Source organism: Amphiprion ocellaris, chromosome 3, assembly GCF_022539595.1.
Source record: "Amphiprion ocellaris isolate individual 3 ecotype Okinawa chromosome 3, ASM2253959v1, whole genome shotgun sequence".
NCBI classification, from domain to species: domain Eukaryota; kingdom Metazoa; phylum Chordata; class Actinopteri; family Pomacentridae; genus Amphiprion; species Amphiprion ocellaris.
In genome coordinates this window covers 39527118-39548257 of record NC_072768.1, presented here as the reverse complement: position 1 = coordinate 39548257, position 21140 = coordinate 39527118, and the positions used below count along the sequence as shown (strand labels likewise).

The following is a 21140-nucleotide window of genomic DNA, read 5'->3' as shown; positions in this document are numbered from 1 at the left end:
ACAATCTGAGTAATTTTGAATAATTTATGTGTAATTTTGGCCTACTTTTGTGTCATTTTGAGCAATTTTTGAGATGTGGGATGATTTTTGAGTCATTTTTAACAAATTTTGAACAATTTCTGTCATTCCGAACAAATTTAGCTTCATTTTTATCTATTTTTAAGTCAGTTATGACAGTTGTTTAACAGGTACTGGCGTTTATAATCTTGCATAAACTGATTTTTAAAAAAATCTACAATAACTAGCAATAATCTGATGCATTTTTCTGCAGTTTTGACAACTTTTGGGTCGTTCTGGACTAATGTTGAACAAATTTTAATGTTTCTTTTACCTTTTTAAGCTACTTTAGACCGTTATTTGGGTTTGTGTTCAGGTGTTTCTGCTCTCGGCCTGTCAGGTTTTGAATAAATTCTGGATCCTCGTGTGGAAGTCGGATTCAGCCTCGTGTTTCCTGACCTCAGCAGGAAATCCAGATTTCAATGACTTCTCGTGTCGTTTCCCGACTGGAGGCTGAGAGTCGGTAAACAGCAGCTTTAGTGGAAAAATGTTTCCTGCTCAGGTTTTTCTTCTGATTACTCACCGTCCTCTGACAAATCAGCCAGAAAATATCCAAGTGTTCGCCGCTGCTTTTGCTTCTCCTCCACTTTGTGACGTTTTCTGGTTATATTCTGTTCTTAAGATACAGAAATAAAATAATCTATTGGAAGAACTTTTAAAAACTAATTATCTATCATGTTCTGTTGCATATTAAAGCTTAAGAAGTTCATAACTAGTTAAATGCGACTTTGCTTAGTTTAATTCGGGGTTTAAAGACTTTTTTTAAAAAATGTGCTGAAATTAAACCATTAATCGGAGCCTGAAACTGTAAAAACGGAAAAAATTGTCAGATTTTCATTTTTACGACGGTCCTCGAATGCATTATCTGCGACAAACAGTTCTGTCGGGAAAAATCCTCCAAATCTTAGCTGAAAATTGTCATATTTAACTGTAAATTTTTAAATATAAAAAGTGTAGAATAAATGGTTTTCAAGAATTATTATGGTTTTAAGCTGAAATGTAGTTATATTCTCTGCTCTGCACAGCCTGCAGTTCAACCAAAAACTCTCTGAATTTTTGTCATATAACTGTTGGTCACAGCTGAGTCATTAAAGGCTTCACGTTTGCGCCAAGGACTGCAGCATTTTTAGTTTTTTACAGAATCTGATTAATGCAACGATTTTATTTTTGGCGAATTTTTAAACATAAAGCATAGAATAAATGGTTTTCAAGAAATATCCTGGATTTTAAACTGAGATTTAGTTACATTTTCTGCTCTGCACAGCCTGCAGCGCAACTGAAAACTCTCTGAATTTTTGTCATGCGACTGTTGGGTATGTTTAAGTTATTAAAAGCTTCATGTTTCCTCAAAGGAATGAAGTTTTTTTTTTTTACAGAATCTGACTAATGCAAAAACTTTATTTTTGGTGAATTTTTAAACAAAACATGTCGAATAAATAGACTTTCAAGAAAAAATGAGTATTTTTAAGCTGATATTTGGTTATTTTTCAGACTCAACTGCGAGTCATACATGATTAGCTCAATCCTTTCCATTTTTACAGTTTCTGGCTCAGATAAATAGTGTAAATTTGGTTGATTTTTGCATCCTTTATATGCTTTTCTACATTTAACTCGGCTGGTTTGTGGATCAGAGGGTTACTTTCTGCTCTGCACAGCCTGCAGTTCAACCAAAAACTCTGAATTTTTGTCATGTGACTGTTGGTCACAGCTGAGTCATTAAAGGCTAAAAGTTTGCTCAAAGGAGTGCAAAATTTAGTGTTTTTTTACAGAATCTTATTAATGCAAAGACCTTATTTTTGGTGATTTTTTAGAATTAAAAATGTAGAATAAATGGTTTTCATGAAATTTCATGGATTTTAAAGTGAGATTTAGTCACACTCAAGTGAAAAATGCTGTAAGTTTTGTAATTGGACTGTTCATTGCTGAAATAAAAGCATCTATCGGAGCTTAAAACTGTAATAACAGAAAAAAATCATCGGATTTTCACTTTTACGACGGTCCTCGCATGCATCGTCGGTGACAAGCAGTTCTGTCGGGAAAAATCCTCCAAATCTGGGCTTAAATTGTCGTCTTTCCTCAAAATCCTTTAATTCTATGTCTCATTTTTACAAAATTGCCAAAAATAAAGTGTTTCCTCTAGCTAGATTCTGTAACAAACAAAAAATTCTGACATCTTTGAAGTAACCGTGATGTCATCAGTGACTCGGCTATGACCAACAGTCATGTGACAAAAAAAGCAGGAATTATTCGACTGAACTGCAGGCAGTGTTTCCACAAAGACAAGGAAATAAAAGTGTAAATAATTAAACATCTGCAGCATGTCGAGTATTTTTCTACCTGGAAAATGTGAAAGATGTCGATTCCAGGTTGTTGTTTTTTTTTTCATTTTTTAAAAAATAATAAACTTTTTTTCTAACTGCGTCGTACAGACATTTCTGAGTTACTGAAGCTAAATAGCGATATTAATGTAACTTCTTTTGTGACGATTAATCGATTAGTTGTCAATTACTTATTTAATGAACAACAATTTTGATCATAGACGAATTAATTTTAATCATTTTTAAAGAAGAAAAAATCTAAATTCTGTGAGTTTAGCTTCTTAAATGTGAATATTTTCTGCTTTCTTTCTTCCTCTGTGACAGTAAATCAGGACATTTGTCGTCTTTGCGGAACCCTGATGTCATTTTTCACCATTTTCTGACATTTTAGACCAAACAACCAATCCATAAAATAATTAAAATAATCATTTATTGCTCCTTGCATTGCCAGTCTTCTGCTTGGTTTTTTTTTTTTATTAGTGGGAAAGTTTTTTTTTTTTCTGTGCAGAAACTGATATTTGTGATTTATTCAGGATCCAAAACTTAACATACAGCTGCAAAACTGCATCAAACTTCACATTTTTCCTCAATTTTTCACTTTTTTAAAGCAAATTTGGGCTCATTTAAGCTGCTGTAATCTCTCCTAGAGTTTTTCCAGAAGTTTAAACATCACCAGTGTCGTTTTTCCTGTCTGTTTGATGACATTTCTGCAAGTAATTCTTCTTTATCGAGTCATTTATGTGTTTTATTTGTCAGAGAAGTGAACAGAAACAATAACGTCCCATTGAGCATTGAGGCTCAACAGTAAATATAAAACACAGTTACACATCCAAGGTGCTAAACGATGCTTTCCTTCTTCTTCAGCAGCTTATTTTGTGCGTCTGGCATCGTTAGCAGCCGGCTAACAGTCGACTGACGACGTTTTTACTGGTGACCGTTAAGTTTTAGCAGCTCAGATCTGAGGAGACGCGTGAAAGGAAAAAGACAAAACACAACAAAAACCAAACAAAACCTTACAAAAATGAGACACAAAAGAACAATGAACAATCTAGTATTTTACTTTATGATCCAAACAACTTGTCATGATCTAGAAATGATTTTAAATTTCTAGTTTTACTAATTTACAATCTGCAGTTAATGTCTTCTCTGGAATTTTTACACTTTGAGGGCCGGATTGGACCCTCTGGAGGACCGCTTTTGGCCCATGGACTGCATGTTGGACACCTGTTTAGCTCAGTTATAAACAACCAGAACCTGCTGGATCCTTGTAGAACCTTCTAGAACCTGTGATTTTAGTGGCAGATGGATAAAGGTTCTGATTTGTCAGCCTCCAGTCTGGATGTTCACACTCATTACAGAGTGTCAGCGCTGCTGGAACCTCCATGGCCTCCGCTTTCCATGTGTGTCTGAACATGCGTGTGTGTCTGAACATGCGTGTGTGTCTGAACATGTGTGTGTCTGAACATGCGTGTGTGTCTGAACATGCGTGTGTCTGAACATGTGTGTGTCTGAACATGCGTGTGTGTCTGAACATGCGTGTGTCTGAACATGTGTGTGTCTGAACATGCGTGTGTGTCTGAACATGCGTGTGTGTCTGAACATGTGTGTGTCTGAACATGCGTGTGTGTCTGAACATGCGTGTGTGTCTGAACATGTGTGTGTCTGAACATGTGTGTGTGTCTGAACATGTGTGTGTCTGAACATGCGTGTGTGTCTGAACATGCGTGTGTCTGAACATGTGTGTGTCTGAACATGCGTGTGTGTCTGAACATGCGTGTGTGTCTGAACATGTGTGTGTCTGAACATGTGTGTGTGTCTGAACATGTGTGTGTGTCTGAACATGTGTGTGTCTGAACATGTGTGTGTGTCTGAACATGTGTGTGTCTGAACATGTGTGTGTGTCTGAACATGCGTGTGTGTCTGAACATGCGTGTGTGTCTGAACATGCGTGTGTCTGAACATGTGTGTGTGTCTGAACATGTGTGTGTGTCTGAACATGCGTGTGTCTGAACATGCGTGTGTGTCTGAACATGCGTGTGTCTGAACGTGCGTGTCTGAACGTGCGTGTGTCTGAACATGCGTGTGTCTGAACATGCGTGTGTGTCTGAACGTGTGTGTGTCTGAACATGTGTGTGTGTCTGAACATGCGTGTGTGTCTGAACGTGTGTGTGTCTGAACGTGTGTGTGTCTGAACGTGTGTGTGTCTGAACATGTGTGTGTGTCTGAACATGCGTGTGTTTGAACATGCGTGTGTGTTTGAACATGCGTGTGTGTCTGAACATGCGTGTGTGTCTGAACATGCGTGTGTGTCTGAACATGTGTGTGTGTCTGAACATGTGTGTGTCTGAACATGTGTGTGTGTCTGAACATGCGTGTGTGTCTGAACATGCGTGTGTGTCTGAACATGCGTGTGTGTCTGAACATGTGTGTCTGAACATGTGTGTGTCTGAACATGTGTGTGTGTGTCTGAACATGCGTGTGTGTCTGAACATGCGTGTGTGTCTGAACATGCGTGTGTGTCTGAACATGCGTGTGTGTCTGAACGTGTGTGTGTCTGAACATGTGTGTGTGTCTGAACATGTGTGTGTGTCTGAACATGCGTGTGTCTGAACATGTGTGTGTGTCTGAACATGTGTGTGTGTCTGAACATGTGTGTGTCTGAACATGTGTGTGTCTGAACATGCGTGTGTGTCTGAACATGCGTGTGTGTCTGAACATGCGTGTGTGTCTGAACATGTGTGTGTGTCTGAACATGCGTGTGTGTCTGAACATGCGTGTGTGTCTGAACATGCGTGTTCTGAGGTCTGATGATGTCCAGACTGACTCAGCATCAACCCGTAGAGGAAGAAGAAGAGCAGTGAAGGTCTTCCAGCTCCACATCTCCAGCGTGTCGGCACTGATCTGCCTCCAATTACTGACGTGTTCTAAACGTGTTGCTCGAACACACGGAGACATGATGGGGCCTCTTCAGCCTCTCTCGGTTTCCTGGAGTGCGTTTTAGCGGCGAGGAGGAATAAAAGGAGCTTGGCCGGTTTCTTTTCATCGCTGCTGCTTTTTCATTCCGCCTTTGTTTTGTTTTTTTAAAACATAAAATCAGGTCAGAAGGAATCAAAGCAGCGTCCATAAAGGTGTTTTATCATCAGTAATGGATTAACTGAAATATCCACCGTCTGAACTGTGAAATTAGAGACAAAAATCACAGATTAGAGTCGAGTTTATATCTGTCAAAATGCTCATTTCCAGCTTCACCACGTAAATATTTGTCATTTTACCCCATGAATCTTTTTTTTTAATCGCCACAATTGCACATCTATCTGAGCCACAAACCATGAAAACTAGGAAAAAAAATGTCATTTTGGGACAATTTTTATGTAACTTGATCATTTTAGGAGGAGAAAAACACATCTGAGCTCTGTTAAAGCTGACACCAGATCAGTTTTACATCCATCCAGGTGTAACAGGTTAAAAATAATAGAAATTTTACCAGTTTTGGACAATTTTTAAGACATTTGGGACAATTTAGTGTAATTTTGGACACATTTTGTACGCTTTAACAGTTTTTGAGGCAAATATTGAAAAACTTTGGGACAATTTTTGTGTAATTTTAGACAACTTTCATTTAATTTGATGGATTTTTTATGAAAAACACTTCTGTTAAAAACTGATTCCAGATCAGATTAACATCAATCCAGGTCTAAAGATAATGGAAATTTGTGTCATTTTGAACAGTTTTTAAGTAATTTTGGACAAAAGTTTAGGTCCTTTTGAATAATTTCAGGAAATACTGAGACATTTTGAAAAGTTTTTGATATTTTTTCTTAATTTGGGGAAATGTTGAATCACTTATAAAACAATTTTTGTTATTTTGGACAAAAAATGAGAAATGTGTGTCAGTTTTTGTGTAATTTTGGACATCTTTTGTCATTTTTTTGTCCTTCAGAACAATTTTTGAGTAAACTGGGGAAATACTGAGTCATTTTTCAGAATTTGAGACAAATTTTAAGGAATTTGGGTCAATCGTTCAATTTTGCACATCTTGTCATTGCAAACTATTTATTTATTTTTGAATCATTTTGAACTAATTTCATGTAATTTTGAACAATACTTGAGTAAACTGGGGGAAGTTTTCAAGATTTTAGTCATTTTTGATCACATTTGGTCCATTTTAAAAGGTTTTTGTCATTTTATAGACAAATTTTGAGAAATTTGGAAACTTTTTTTGTGTAATTTCAGACGTCTTTTGTTTTAATTTGAAAATATTTGTAATTTTGGGAAATATTGAGTCATTTGTTACATTTTTTTGTCATTTTAGAGAAATTTGTGTAATTTTGGACAACTTTAGTGACGTTTTGAGCATTTGCATTTGAATTGAGGGATTATTCAGCTGAACTGCAGGCAGTGTTTCCACAGAATGGAATATCTGAATTATCATATCATATCTGTCATATTTCACTCTGGTGCAACATTCAAACCCGTGCATTATTAATATTTCTACATTTAGAAGACAAATCTCTGCAATAACAGTATTTTATTACCAAATAGAATATCGCTGTAGAATATTTTCCACATTTACAGGAATCTTTGCATTAGCTAGAGCTCTTCCATGTACAACAATCTATACAGTATCAATAGTACTTCTGTATATTCCTTGTTTATTTGGATTTTTCTACTGACTTTCCTACATTTTTGCTCCATAGCCTTCATATCTCACCTCTATGGGATCAATAAATGTTTATCCCACCTCGTGTTTGTGAAATAAATGGAAGAAATTCAACTTTGACTGTTTCCATAGAGGTGAAATTAGTAAAAATGAGCCTCAGTGAGGGAGAGAGAATGTGATATGGTGGATTTCTGCTGTTTGTTCGATGCAGCTGTTCCGTAAACATTTTTCATAAAATCCGATGTTCTTCACGGTGGTTTTCTGCTGATTCTCCTGCAGCTGCTGGACGTCGTCATGTTGTTGTTTATCCGTCTTCTGTGGCTCATTGTTTACATGTTGAACCTGCACTCAGTCGAGGATTCGTCCTCGTAGGACCTCCTGTAGCTCCTCCATCCCTGAACCCAAACGGATCTGGACGGTTCACTGAAGCCAAACCTGAAGTCTAGAAACCAGGTTGGAGACTCCGGTTCGTTCGTTCGTTCATTCATTCTGTTTGTTTGTTTTTTTGCTGCTGTAAAGACTTTTTGTTGTCATTTGTTCATCAAAAAAAACACCTTGCAGGCGATAAATCTGAACCTGGTTGTAAACCATGACTTCAACTTGTCTGAATGCTTGAGAAAAAAAAAATGTCCAAAACTACTTGAAAATTTGTCTAAAGTGATTTAAACTTGATGAAATAATCAAAAGAACTGTCCAGAATGACTCTAAATTAGTTAAACATGCCTGAAACCTGGAAATTTGTTCAAAACAATTGAGAAAATTGGTCAAAAGTGGCTCAAATTTCTCCAAATTCACTGAAAAATTGTCCAGAATGACTAAAAATGTGTCCAAAATGATCATGAGAGGAAAACCAAAGCTACTGGATGAATAAAATAAACACAGCATGGCTCAGAAACAGTGAACAGAGGAACAAGTTGTTGGAGATACATTCAGCATGGTGATGCTGTCGAAAATGGCTTCAAAATTGGACTAAAATGACTCAAATTTCTCCAAAATAATTAAATGTGCACCGATGGTCACTTAACTCTGCCGTGTTCCTTGTTGGAGTAAATATGAGCAGGTCACCACACAGTGGTGTGATATTATAAAAGTACTTTTACATCTGAGAGCAGTAATGAGCACTACTACTAAAAACCTGATCAACCTTGCAGGTTTGTTGTCTTACAAATCTGCATAATGTTGTATTTGCTGATGTGGCGTTCAGGGACGTTCGGCTCCATCTGAAATCTCACATCCAGCTGGACTGTTTGAATAACATGAGGGTCCTTGGATGATCTCACCTCGTCCTGGCGAAGATAAATGAAGCGTCCGCTCTCATGTCCGACGCTTTGGTCGCGTCTGAGTAAAAAATGAAGCCGAGCCGAACGCCGGTCCTTGAAGCGAAATAAAAAATATTCAGATAAGCGGAGAAACATCAGCGGAATAATCGTCTGGAACGTCCAGACGTGGCATTGTAAAGTGGAACAATGTTTGCTTTGAGGATTACGTGAATAAAAACTCCTGGCAGCGGTTGAAAGCAGCGCCGTGGATCCGTCCAGCAGCAGAGAGGAACCGACTCGATAACAGTCGACTTGTAAAGCAACAGGACCCCCGCCGAGACACAATCACATTTCATTAAACCGTGAGGAACCGGAGGCTCCACGTATGTAGATCTGAAGTAGGAACCAGCTGCAGGGTCGTGGCTCGGGGCCCAGCTGGTCCTCCGGAGGCCTGGCACCGGCTCCGGACCTGCCCGGCACTGGAGGCCCGGCGGTGGGAGGAGGACCAGCAGTCACAGCCAATTGTTGTGTGACTAATGTCTTTCTCCGGCCTCCATCTGCTGCTGGGCCCCTCGGATCGACTCCCACCGCCTCCACCGACCTCCGCAGGTTAACCTCTTTCTACACGGGCAGGGGGAAGCTTCAAGGAAGCAGCAAAAGGAACAAAAAATGAAGAACGAGTAGTTTTTTAATTAATTATACATGTTTGAAAGCAGAAAACCTTTATTTCATAACGAGGCTTCTTCATTTATTATGATAATTAGAACTGAATATGTACAACAGAAACAGGAGTGATGATATTTGAGCCACACGAGATGCTACGACACTCTCCTGTCAACTGATCAATCGATTGATTGATTGAGATCAGTAACAGTTTGTCTCCTGCTGTTCTGCTGTTTCTTAATCACTTTAATCACCCACTACGGACGAGATCTACAAGCATTATTAATTATTTTTTTCCAGATTCTGTTTTAGGTTTATCTGTAGCTGCCTGCTAACTTAGCTGCTAACTGCTAGCCGTTAGCATAGCCTTAGCCACTGCGCAGACAGCTAATGTCCTGATTTGTGTTGATGTTTGTGCTTGTTCTTCAGTTTTTGCAAATTATTTAGTGATTAAAATAATGATAGTAATAATCTAAAATTGCCAAATATCTGCATCAATAATCGATTGATCCCTTATTTATTTCCATTTTCTTAGATAACCGATACTTTGTGTTACTGATTGAGATCAATAACAGTTTGTCTCCCGCTGTTATTCTGTTTTTTCAATCTCCCTGTTCTATCGCTTTACTTCTTATTGTTTTCCAGACTCTGTTTCAGGTTAATATGGCTAGCTGCTAACTTAGCCGCTAGCTGTTAGCATAGCCTTAGACACTCTGAATAGAGCTAGTGTCCTGATTTGTGTTGATGTTTCTGCTTCTTGTACAGTTTCTGCAGGTTGTTTTTCCATCCGTCTGTTAGAACTAGGTGCTAAAGTTAATCTGACTTTGCTCCAGATAGCGTTAGCTGCAAGCTAAGAGAAACAGCTAACCTCCTAGCGATAGTGATAGCGATAGCCATAGCGCTTGCTAGCACCTACATGAGTCCTCCACTCTGCAAATGTGCTCGTCTGTCTCTCTGTGTAAACAATGGCTCTTTGTGATTGACATTGTGGGGGTTCGCTGCTAAAGGAGCACCACGACAGAGTCTTTTCTCTCGTAGACGGACCAAGTTTTAGCAGTTGGCTAACAGCTAGTTTTGTTGTCTTTTTGAGACATTTTCAAAAGTTTGATTGCAAGTTTGACAATTACATCAGTTTATTTCAAATTATAAGTTTACGAAAAATAATGTAAACCTACAGATAATGTCTAGTAAAATTATACAAAACATAATTAATTTACATGTCGATTATAAAACAAACAGGACAAAAGTGGACATAATGTTCAAATTAAAAATCTCACAAATTTTACTGTAGTTAAATCAGCAAAAATATTTCTATTCTAAAAATATTTTATGGATTTTTGCCAGTGACTGGAAGAAAAAATTACTGTAGTTAAATCAGTTAAAACAAACTAACTAAATATATTCCAAATTGTTTTTGTTTTTTGTTTTTTTACAGTGTGACCATAAAATTAAGCCGTTTTACTGTATTTAAAGCAGCTAAAAATCTCAATTATTCCCAGATATTTGCTGGTGTTTTTACTCGTTCTGCACCTTTTAACCCTCGTGTCGTCCTGCGAGTCAAAATTTACTCATTTTAAAGTTTGAAAATGTGAAAAAATAAATAGATTTTCACTGTGAAACTTCTGATGTCCACATTTTCAACATTTTTGGGATCTCTTTGAACATTTTTTGATGAAAAAAAATGTTTAAAATGTTTCTTAAGAATGTTCACAAAAAAATCAATTCAAAATCAATTTTTTGTGAATGTTCTTAAACGAAATATTAGACGTTTTACTGATATATCTGTAATCACTTTAGATATTTTTAGGATTTTTTTAAGAAGATTTTTACTTATTTTTTTGAAAATATTTACAAGAATTTTCTTGCCAATTTTGGGGGATTTTTTGTAAATAAAACTTTTAAGGAATTATTGGAATTTTAGTTCTGTAGGTTTTGCAAATTTTCAGAAATTTGGGGAATTTTTTGCAGAATTTTTGGATTTTTTTTAGACAAGGAAACAATTTTTTTTGGTGCCTGTAAATGAGGACAACAGGAGGGTCAAACGTTACACTTCTCTGGCAGCAGATTTTCTCAGTTCATTCCCAGATTCACTGATTCTGCAGTTCGCTGCATGAATGACTGGTCGCATGTTGAACCGCTGCAGGAAGGAGGAAGAGGCTGGAAGTCGGAGAGGAGACAGAACGAGTGGAAGGAAGAAAGCGTGAAGAGGGAAAGCAGAAAACGCTGAGCTGCAGCCGGTGGATGTTTTCCTGCTGCAGCGTTTCAAGCCTCAGGTGTCAAAGAGCCTCCAGGTGGAAACGCTGCAGCTTCACACGCATTCAGCTGCAGCAGTGTGTGTGTGTGTGTGTGTGTGTGTGTGTGTGTGTGTGTGTGTGTGTGTGTGTGTGTGTGTGTGTGTGTGTGTGTGTGTGTGTGTGTTTTTAACCCTCGTGTCGTCCTGTGGGTCAAATTGACCCGTTTTAAAGTTTGAAAATGTGGAAAAAAAAATATTTTCACAGTGAAAACTTCCACATTTTCAACATTTTTGGGAATTTTTTTTCAACATTTTCAGCGAAATTCACTGGATTTTGGTAGATTTTTTTTCTGAACGTTCTTAAAGAAAATATTAGAACTTTTACTGATATACATGGAATCACTTTAGATATTTTCAGGATATTTTTTGGAAGATTTTTATTAATTTTTTGAGAATATGTATTTTTATTTATTTATTTTTTATTTTTAAATTTTTTATTTCTTGCCAAATTTAGGAATTTCTTTTTAAAATAAAACTTTTAAGGGAAAATTTAAAGGAATTTTTGAAATTTCCTTCCTGAAGATTTTGCAAATTTTTATAAATTTGAGGACGTTTTTTGCTGAATTTTGGTATTTTTTTCAGACAAGGGAGCAGCATTTTTTGTTGGCCGTAAATGAGGACAACAGGAGGGTTAATTGCGTTAAAAGCAGCCACACACCGGCGTCCTCTCCGCCCTGCAGGCCGCTTGGTTCAGGCTGTTTCAGGGACTCTGCATGGGAAGTGTGAACAGTAGAAGAGCAGACAAAATGACATGTGTTCGCCCGAGGGCCTGGCACTGTGCTGCTGTGTGTTTGTGTGTTTTCTGTGTGCATATGTCGCTGTGTGAGTGTGTTGTGAGGCCGCCAACCCTGCTGTTTACCGTGGGGGATTTTAGAAGAATTGTAGGCAGCTGGCAAACCCCTCCACTTCCTCTCTTCTCTCTTTTTTTTCTTTCTGCAGCTAAATCTGCTCGTAGTTGTGTGTCGCCGCCGTTCGCTCGGATTTGATGCAGCGCGACGGTTTAACAAAATAGGCAATTTCCCTTCGTGAAAAGAAGCAATAATTTGCCAGGAGCAGCTGGGAAACAAGCGTGCGACGTGTTGATCACAACTTAGAGATGTTTTCAGCCTGAATCGAACAGGTCGAGCAGAATGGAGCTTTTTTTCTCATTTGTCCCATTTTCCTGAAAATGAAAACATGCAAACTGAAAATCTAAATTTGAAAACTGAACAGCAGCAGGTTAATCTGTTTCAGGGTTTTATCAGCTCAAACCTTTCACCTGTTTTTTTTGTATTTTTAATTACAGCTGCAGCAATTAATCGATTAGCTGTAATATCAACAACCTAAAAGACTAAAATCTGTAATTCCAGCTTCTTAAATGTGAATATTTTCTGGTTTCTTTCCACCTCTATGACAGTAAACTGAAGATCTTTTAGCGTAAAATGACAACTACACAAAAATTACTGCAAAAAGGCAAAAGGAATATGCAAGATGACTAAAAATAGTCACAAAACGCACCAAAATAGAAGCAAAATTACTAAAGAGCAAGAGAAGGGATTGAAAAGACACACAAAATGAACATGAATGGCTGTAAAACAACCGTAAAAGAGGCATAAAATGACCACAACTAGACAAAAATTCTTGCAAAAGGCAAAAAACTATACAAGATGACTGAAAAAAAGCCACAAAATGCACCAAAATAGAAGCAACAATGATCATAAAATAGAGCTACAATGATTAACTGTATAATGTAAAAAAGGTCTGAATTCTTAAATGTGGATATTTTCTGGTTTCTTTCCTCCTCCATGACAATAAACTGAAGATATCTGGACAAAACAAGACGTTTGTCATCTTGAACTCTTTGGGAAAACACAAATAGACGCAGAATTACAGCAAAGACGCACAAAACAACTACAAAAAGATGCAAAAACAACTACAGATATATGCAATTGATTGATAAGACACACAAATGGCTGCAAAACAATTGTAAAAGAGGCGTAAAATGACCAAAAATAGGCAAAATTACTGCAAGAAGGCAAAAATAATGTGCAAGATGACTAAAAAGAGACACAAAACGAGCACAAGCATACAATATTTGGTGTTTTCAGCTAAAATGTAAATAATGTCTGGTTTCTTTCTCCCGTTTATGACGGTAAACTGAATACAAAACAAGAACTTTATCATCTTGGACTCTTTGGTAAATTACAAATAGACCCAGAATTACAGGAACACAAACAACTACAAAAAAGAAGCAAAATGACCAAAAAGCAAGAGAATTCATTAAAAAGACACGCAAAGTGAAGACAAATGACTACAAAACAACTGTAAAGGAGACATAAAATGACCAAAAATAGATCAAATTATTACAAAAAGGCACAAAACAACCACAAGAAGATGCAAAAATGACTACAGGGCTCTGCAATTGATTGATAAGACAAACAAAATCAAGACAAATTGCTGCAAAACAACTGTAAAAAGAGACGTAAAAGCTTTAGATTGCAGTGAAAAATGAACCACAGTGAAGGAAAATGAGCAAAAAGCCCCCAGAAATGTCTGCTTGGACTAGTAAAAGAAACCGTTCTGCTTGTTTTTGTCTGTTTTTCTTCTCTGTAGGTGTTCCTGGATTGTGGACCATCTTGCTGAGTTTTCTCCACTCCAGCAGTCCTCTGGTTATTCTTCTTCTTCCTGGTGGTTTGGAGCTGCCACTGTTTAAGCTAACAGCCTCCAGTCTGTATCCATCTGCAGCTGGCTGCTCCGCTGGGAGTTCATTATTGGTGTTATAACTCGTTTTAGCTCGAGTTTACAATCGGCGCTCATCATCTCCCGGCCGTCAAACCGTCACGTGGGACATTCGGCCGCCAGGATGGATCGCAGTAGCTGGAGCGGCAGCGAGAGTCCAGGCGAGGACATGGACAGACTGAGCGACTCTGGAGGCGATAAGACCATGGATGGAGACCCCGAGGGCGTCTGGAGCCCCGACATCGAGCAGAGCTTCCAGGAGGCCCTGGCCATCTACCCGCCCTGTGGGAGGAGGAAGATCATTCTGTCGGACGAAGGGAAGATGTACGGTGAGTGAAAAAGATCTTCAGGTTGTTAGGAAGCATCGAAACCAAAACTCCACCAGGTGAAGCTGGTTCTCAACGAATATCTCCTTACAGCACACCAACTACCTGTTCTGTCCAGTGTTCGGACCAAACACTATCCTCCAGAGCTAAAAAAAGGAAAAACTGTAGTTCCTCAAATGTCCACTGGAGGCTGGCAGTAAAAGCGAGTTCATCTCCATAGATTTCCATGTTAAAATGTCCAACTTTAAAGCAGAATTAAACTTGTTTACAGCCTGGTATAGACATCTTGTAGGTCTCTAAAGCTAATTTCCCCCTTCATGACAACCATACAGATGGTGAATTTTTATATAAGCCACTCATTTAAATTGTGTTAAGAATTAAAATTCAGCAGAATTGATGGTTCTCAATCAGTAAGCTTTTTGTATAATGCATAGCATCAACTACCTATTCTGTCCAGTGTTCGGACCAAACAGTAACCTCCAGGGCTTAGAAATGAAATAAAAGTACCAAAAACTGCAGTTCCTCTAGTGTCCACTTGAGGCTGGCAGTAAAAGTGAGTTCATAGACCTCATGACCTCCATGTTAAAATGTCCAGCTTTACAGCAGAATTAAACATGTTTAGAGCCTCATATAGAAAGTGTTTTGGTCTGTAAAGCTAATTTCCCCCTTCATCAAACAGTACAGGTGGTCATTTTTTACATAAGTCACTCATTTAAATTGTATTAAGGCTTAAAATTTGGCAGAATTGGTGGTTCTCAATCAATACGTTTTTGTACAGTAGTGAACAACATGCACCCAACCCTGTTGATGACGTTTTTGTCACTTTCTGTCTCGTTTCTGTCGTTTTGTGTCTCATTTTTGTCATTTTGTGTGTAGTTTTTGTCATTTTCTGTCTCATTTCTGTTGTTTTGTGTCTTGTTTTTGTCGTTTACATTATCAAACAGTTTTCCTAAGGAATAAAGGTTTTTTTCATCACATTGTCAGTAGGGCTGCCACTAACGACGAATCAATGAATCGTCTGAGCACGATACGTCATCAAAAGTGGAAGTGAGCACGCAATGCAACAGAAATCACCGTCTGGAGCGTGGAACACGAACGGACGTCCTCACTGTATCGTATACGTTTGATGACGTATCCTGCTCAGGTGATTCATCGATTCGTCGTTAGTAGCAGCCCTAATTATCAGCCTTGATTGAATGTCTCACTCTACCTCATATTATCAGGATCAGACTAATTCTTTGGACTGTTTTCCATCAGTCAGTTTGTCCTCTTGGTCAGCAGTAACAGCAGCTAAATATCTAGCTTCTACTGCTGAGAAAAAGATCACATTAGCATGGATTAGCAACCCTGTTACTGTGATTAGAGTAGGGTTAGCAAACAACACAGAAAACATGGAATAAAGAAGATGTGGTTTGGACTAAACACGACAACTCAAAGTAACATCATGAATCTGTAAATGTGCAGAACAGGAACAAAGTGCTCCCCATGAACACCATCAATGCTACTGTGTCAAACAAATATCATCATAATCTTTCATTTTCAACACGTAACATGCGATTAAACCCAACTGTTTCCCCGAAGCGACACCTTATCAAGTGTTCAGGGTGAAAAAAACAACATATTTGTGATCATAATTTTAGTTTGTAGACTTCCAGAGCTGTTATAAAGGAATCAGTGGAGAGCACTCTACTTAGAGGGGAAAAAAAGGAAAGAGGCGGCGTGAAAGAGAGTCACAGCTGGTGGCAGCCAGAGGACCATCTGTTCATCATACTCTATTAGTTCACTAGAGTCTGTCTCACTATCCACCTATAGCTGCTTCACTTCCCTCCTTTTACAGCCCATCGCTGTTTCCTGTGAGACTCAAACCTCCGACCCACTTGTTCTCACCGTCTGAGAGCATTTCCACAGCTCCAGGATGTGTTTATATCACAGTTCAGCAACAACACGCTGATGAGCTACTCAAGTCATTCACACCTTCTAAACACGGTTAGTCAGTGTTTAAATAGCAGCGATGCAGCTTATCAATTAATAGTAGATTTAAACATTAAAACACAGTATAATGGACATGTTTTTATAGGCGGATTGAGCTGTTTTTAAATGCAAACATGTAACATTTGTCAAAAAAAACACCTTTACCACCTCTTTATATGTGGCCAGAAGGCATTAACCTCCACTGAAGGCTTTGTCATGGTGCCTCGTTGTTAGCTTTGTCAATCTATAAAGAAAAAATTATTTAAAAAAAGGATAAATGTTGGCTACAAGAAAACTTATTTGAATAAAACTATTTCTGTCTCCCATGAAGCTCATTAGCTCTTTAGAAAAGTCAAAAACCACTATTGGCGAAATTAGAGACGTTTTTTTGTAGGAATATCCCGATGCTATCTCAAAGATCGTGGCAGACCAGCGCATTTTTGAACCGATCTGCATTGAACCTTTAACAATAGTAGAAACAGCATTGTGAAATGTGAACGGTGTTGCTTGTAGGGACAAAAAGCAAACAAAAATGACAAATACACTAATCCTTGGATTTGTTGCTTTTTCATGTCTGGCTTCAAAAATCCACAGAGAATTCCAGTAATGTGTGGCTGGAAGGCATTAATCACCACAGAAAGCTTTGTCATGGTGCCCTGTTGTTACTTTGTCTGTCTACACACACACACACACACACACACACACACACACACACACACACACACACACACACACACACACACACACACACACACACACACACACACACACACACACACACACACACACACACACACACACATACACACACACACACACACATATATATGGGAATATCCTGGCGCTGTCTCAAAGATCATTGGATTGGATTATTGAACCCAACACTGTAGAGCAGGGGTGTCCAACATGCGGCCTGCGGGACAAAACCAGCCCTCTAGATGGTCCAATCCGGCCCTCAAAGTGTAAAAATGACAGATATTAATTTTGTGAGGTTTAAATCCTTAATATGTATAATACTCATCATAAATAATGCTAACCCCGATATTTAAACTGATCAGGTAAATTCATGAAGCCACAAAAAGCTCTTTAGCTGTTTTATTTAAATGTTCTGTATAAATAATGACTTCAAGTATCGGCTCTCCTGAACTCTTTTTGGCACCTTTTTGGCTCCGTAGTTTGGATTTTACCACCTGCAGCTTTCATGTTTTGTTTGTTTCCTCTTTGAACCTCAGTTCAAGCTACAAGAGGAGGTGAGGAGAAAACAGAAGGTAACCAGCAGCCAGGTGTTCTCCTCAGGAAGACCAAAAAATCTATTAATGGAGCTTTAAGGAGCTTTACTGGAGAACAGGAACGATGTTGTTTTAATTCAGGAAACAGGAACTTAGAAAAACTATCGTAAAGCTGGACGCAAAGCAGAATAAACGACCAAGTAAACAACCGTCCACATGCTTTAGTTAAACTAGATCAACAGTTGAACAGAAGATAAAGGTTTGCAGCTGAACATGAACTAATCACATTTGTGCAAAAATATCCTGTTATGTTTCAATCTGCAAAACAGCTGCATAAAGAAGCTTTCGTTCATTAAAGATTAGTTTGAAACATTCTCACATCACAAAAACATTTTTATTGGTTATTTTCTCAATGTATTCAATGAAGTTGTGAGAAAACAGTGAAAAATGACGACAAATGTCTCGTTTTGTCCAAACATCTACAATTTACTGTCACAGAGGGAGAAATAAAACAGAAATTATTCACATTAAACAAGGTTTTTTTTTATTTTATTAGTCAGTTAATCATTGCAGCTCTATTTCACAGTCATTTTGCATCTATTTTGGTGCATTTTGTGTCTTTTTTTAGCCATTTTACATGTTTTCATGCCTCTTTGCAGTTATTCTGTGCATATTTGTTGCCATTTTACAGCTCTTTTACTGTTTTATTTCATCTATTTGTGTTCATTTTGTGTCTTTTCAATCTTTTCTTTTGCTCTTTAGTCCTTTTGCATCTGTTTTGGTGTGTCTTATGTTTTTTTTTTAGTCATTTTGCATGTTTTTGTGCCTCTTTACAGTTGTTCTGTGCATATTTGTTGTAATTTTACTCCTCTTTTACAGTTATTTTTGTGTCTTTTTAGTCACTTTCGTAGCTCTCGGATCAGTTTACATCTTTTAGTCGTGTGTTTTGTGCAGAGAAATGTCTTGTTTTGTCCAAATATAATCAGTTTACTGTCCTTGAGAAGGAGAGAAACCAGAAAATCTTCACATTTAAGAAGCTGGAATCCCAGATTTAGTCTTTTTCTGATGAATCTGTTGTCAGAATAGTTCCTGGTTTAAACAGTCGACTGCTGGTTTCTTTTTCTTCACCGCAGACATGAAACGCTGACATATAGAACTCTCTGATACTGAAACTCCGTCTGTCTTATTGATCAGCAGCCGATCGATCGTCTCAGCCTGTTCCTGATCGGCGGCTTCTTGTTTGTTTGTTTACCTTGTTGACTCCGGGTTGTTGACACGTTTATCACGGAGGCCTAATGGAGTCAGACAGGATCTGAGCAGAGCAGCTGTTTGCTTCTTATTTATGTTTAATTCATGCATCTGCTTCATGTGACCCCCGAGATTTATTATTTTGGTCCGTTTTGTGACTTTTTATTAGTAATTTTGCATGTTTTTATGCCTTTTTGCAGTTAATCTGAGTCTATTTTTGGTCATTTTACTGTTGTTTTGCAGTCATTCGTGTTCATTTTGTGTCTTTTAAATCCGTTCTCCTGCTCTTTAGTCATTTTGCTTCTATTTTGGTGTGTTTTGTGACTTTTTTTTAGTCATCTTGTATAATTTTCTACCTTTTTGCAGTTATTGAGTCTATTTTTGTCCTTTTGCCTGTTTTACAGTTGATTTGCATCTAATTGTGTTCATTTTGTGTTTCTTTTCAATCACTTCTCTTGCTTTTTGGTGATTTTGCATCTATTTTGGTGCGTTTTCTAATTTTTTTTTAGTCATCTTGCGTAATTTTCTATCTTTTTGCAGTCATTTTTTGTCTAGCTGTTGTCATTTTATGCCGCTTTTCCAGTTGTTTCACATCTAATTGTGTTCATTTTATGTGTCTTTTCAATCAGTTCTCTTGCTTTTTGGTAATTTTGCATCTTTTTGTAGCTGTTTTGTGTCTATTTACAGGAATGTAGCAGCAGTTTGCGTTCATTTTGTGATTTTTTTTAGTCATCTTGAATATTATTTTTGTTTTTTGCAGTAATTTTATGTTTTTTGTCATTTTGCACCTATTAACAGTTTTTTTTGCAACCATTTGTCTTAATTTTGAATGTCATTTGTTAATTTTGCATCTTTTTGTATTTTTTTGTGTGTATTTGCAGTAATGCAGCATTTCCCAAAGAGCCCACAATGACAGATGTCTTATTTTTAATCGTTATTCTGGTTTTTCTGCAACATGCTGCCTATAAAACCAAACCTCCACCGTCTTTAATGCTGGTTTAGATGAGAAAAAGATGAGTGGCGGGTGAATAATCCAACAGGAAAGTAAGATGTGGGTCTAACAATCCCCCCCGCTGGCAGCTGGGAGAGCAACTGAAATAGAAAAGAAGGAGAAAAAGGTACAGGAAGTGCTGAGATGAACTTAGTGGGAGAGAAAAATCAGAATGAGCACGATGCATATAGAAGGCAGAGAGAACAAAAAGGTGAGTAAAGGAGCTATTATCCCCGGCAAAGGTACAAAGTAATGGCAGCAGCAGCCTTGTTGTCGTATATGTCCAAAAAAAACTGATATCGAACCTTTTGGCCGCTTTAGCTGGATGTTAAAGACAGATGTTCCAGATGTGGTGGAGGCTGCAGCAGTCAGATATTCACACATTCTTTCATTTCACCAAACTTTTCTGCTGTTTTCTGGTTTTATTACGTCTTAGAATGGACTCCTTTTAAATTAACTTTTGCTCAGTTTAGTTTATTTTGATTCAAACATGTTAAAAATACGAAAGATGGGAATGAATTACAGAATAAATAACATTTTGCAGTAATACAGTGAAGATAGACATGAGATAAATAAACAATAAATAACCTAAAAGACTGTAATGAACAAAACACAGATAAAAAAAAATAAACCTGCATGCTTTTCTGGAAAATGTGCATAAAATGAATCTTTATTGTCCTTTAAACAGCTCACATTAATGATAAACAACAATAATTAACATAATCCAAGGTTTGTTTTCCATTAAATATTAACAGGAGCTGAAGTTTAGTTTGTTGCTTCCAGTTGTTTAGAATTATTTTCTCTGAGTTTATTAAAAACCTGCAGCATCAGTTTTACATCCATCCAAGTGAGAACCAGAATGACAATAAAACTGTCCAAAATGACTTGAAAATGATCCATAATTACAGAAAACTTGTTGAAAATGACAAGAAAGTTGTCCAAAATGAGTCAAAATTCACCCAAAATAACTACAAAAATGATCCAAACTAACTAAAGATTTGCAGAACGACACAAAATTAGTCCATGATGCTTCAAAAATGATAGAAAATGACTCAAAATTTGAGCAAAATGACTCGAAAATGATCCAAAATTACAGAAAATTTGTCATAAATTGCTTGAAAGTGATCCAATTTCTGAATTGTCAATTGTCTAAAACTATAGATTTAAATGTTTCTGAACAGAAACTAGAATTATTGTTTAGACTGAGACACCTGGATGGATGTAAAACTGATCTGGGTTCAGTTTTTAGCAGAACTCAGATGTGTTTTTCCTCCTAAATGTCATGGTTGTACTTCTGATGAAGTTCTGAGGCTCAGAAATGATGGAAAAAGTCCATTAAAAAGTGATAAATCTGGTATGAAGGTTTTATTTTGTCTTTAAATGAAGCTGTTTGCAGTAAGTGGAAGA

At 37.5% G+C, this 21140-nt stretch overlaps 1 protein-coding gene across 1 annotated transcript in view; it reads left to right on the top strand.

The window, feature by feature from the left end:
* The window catches only part of tead1a (TEA domain family member 1a), a 61287-nt gene that overhangs the window by 3566 nt on the left and 36581 nt on the right, over positions 1 to 21140 (top strand). Inside the window, exon 2 of the mRNA XM_055009064.1 lies at positions 13843 to 14297. Coding sequence (XP_054865039.1) covers positions 14093 to 14297 — 205 coding nt within the window. The 5' untranslated portion in view covers positions 13843 to 14092. The remainder of the gene's footprint in view (positions 1 to 13842; positions 14298 to 21140) is intronic.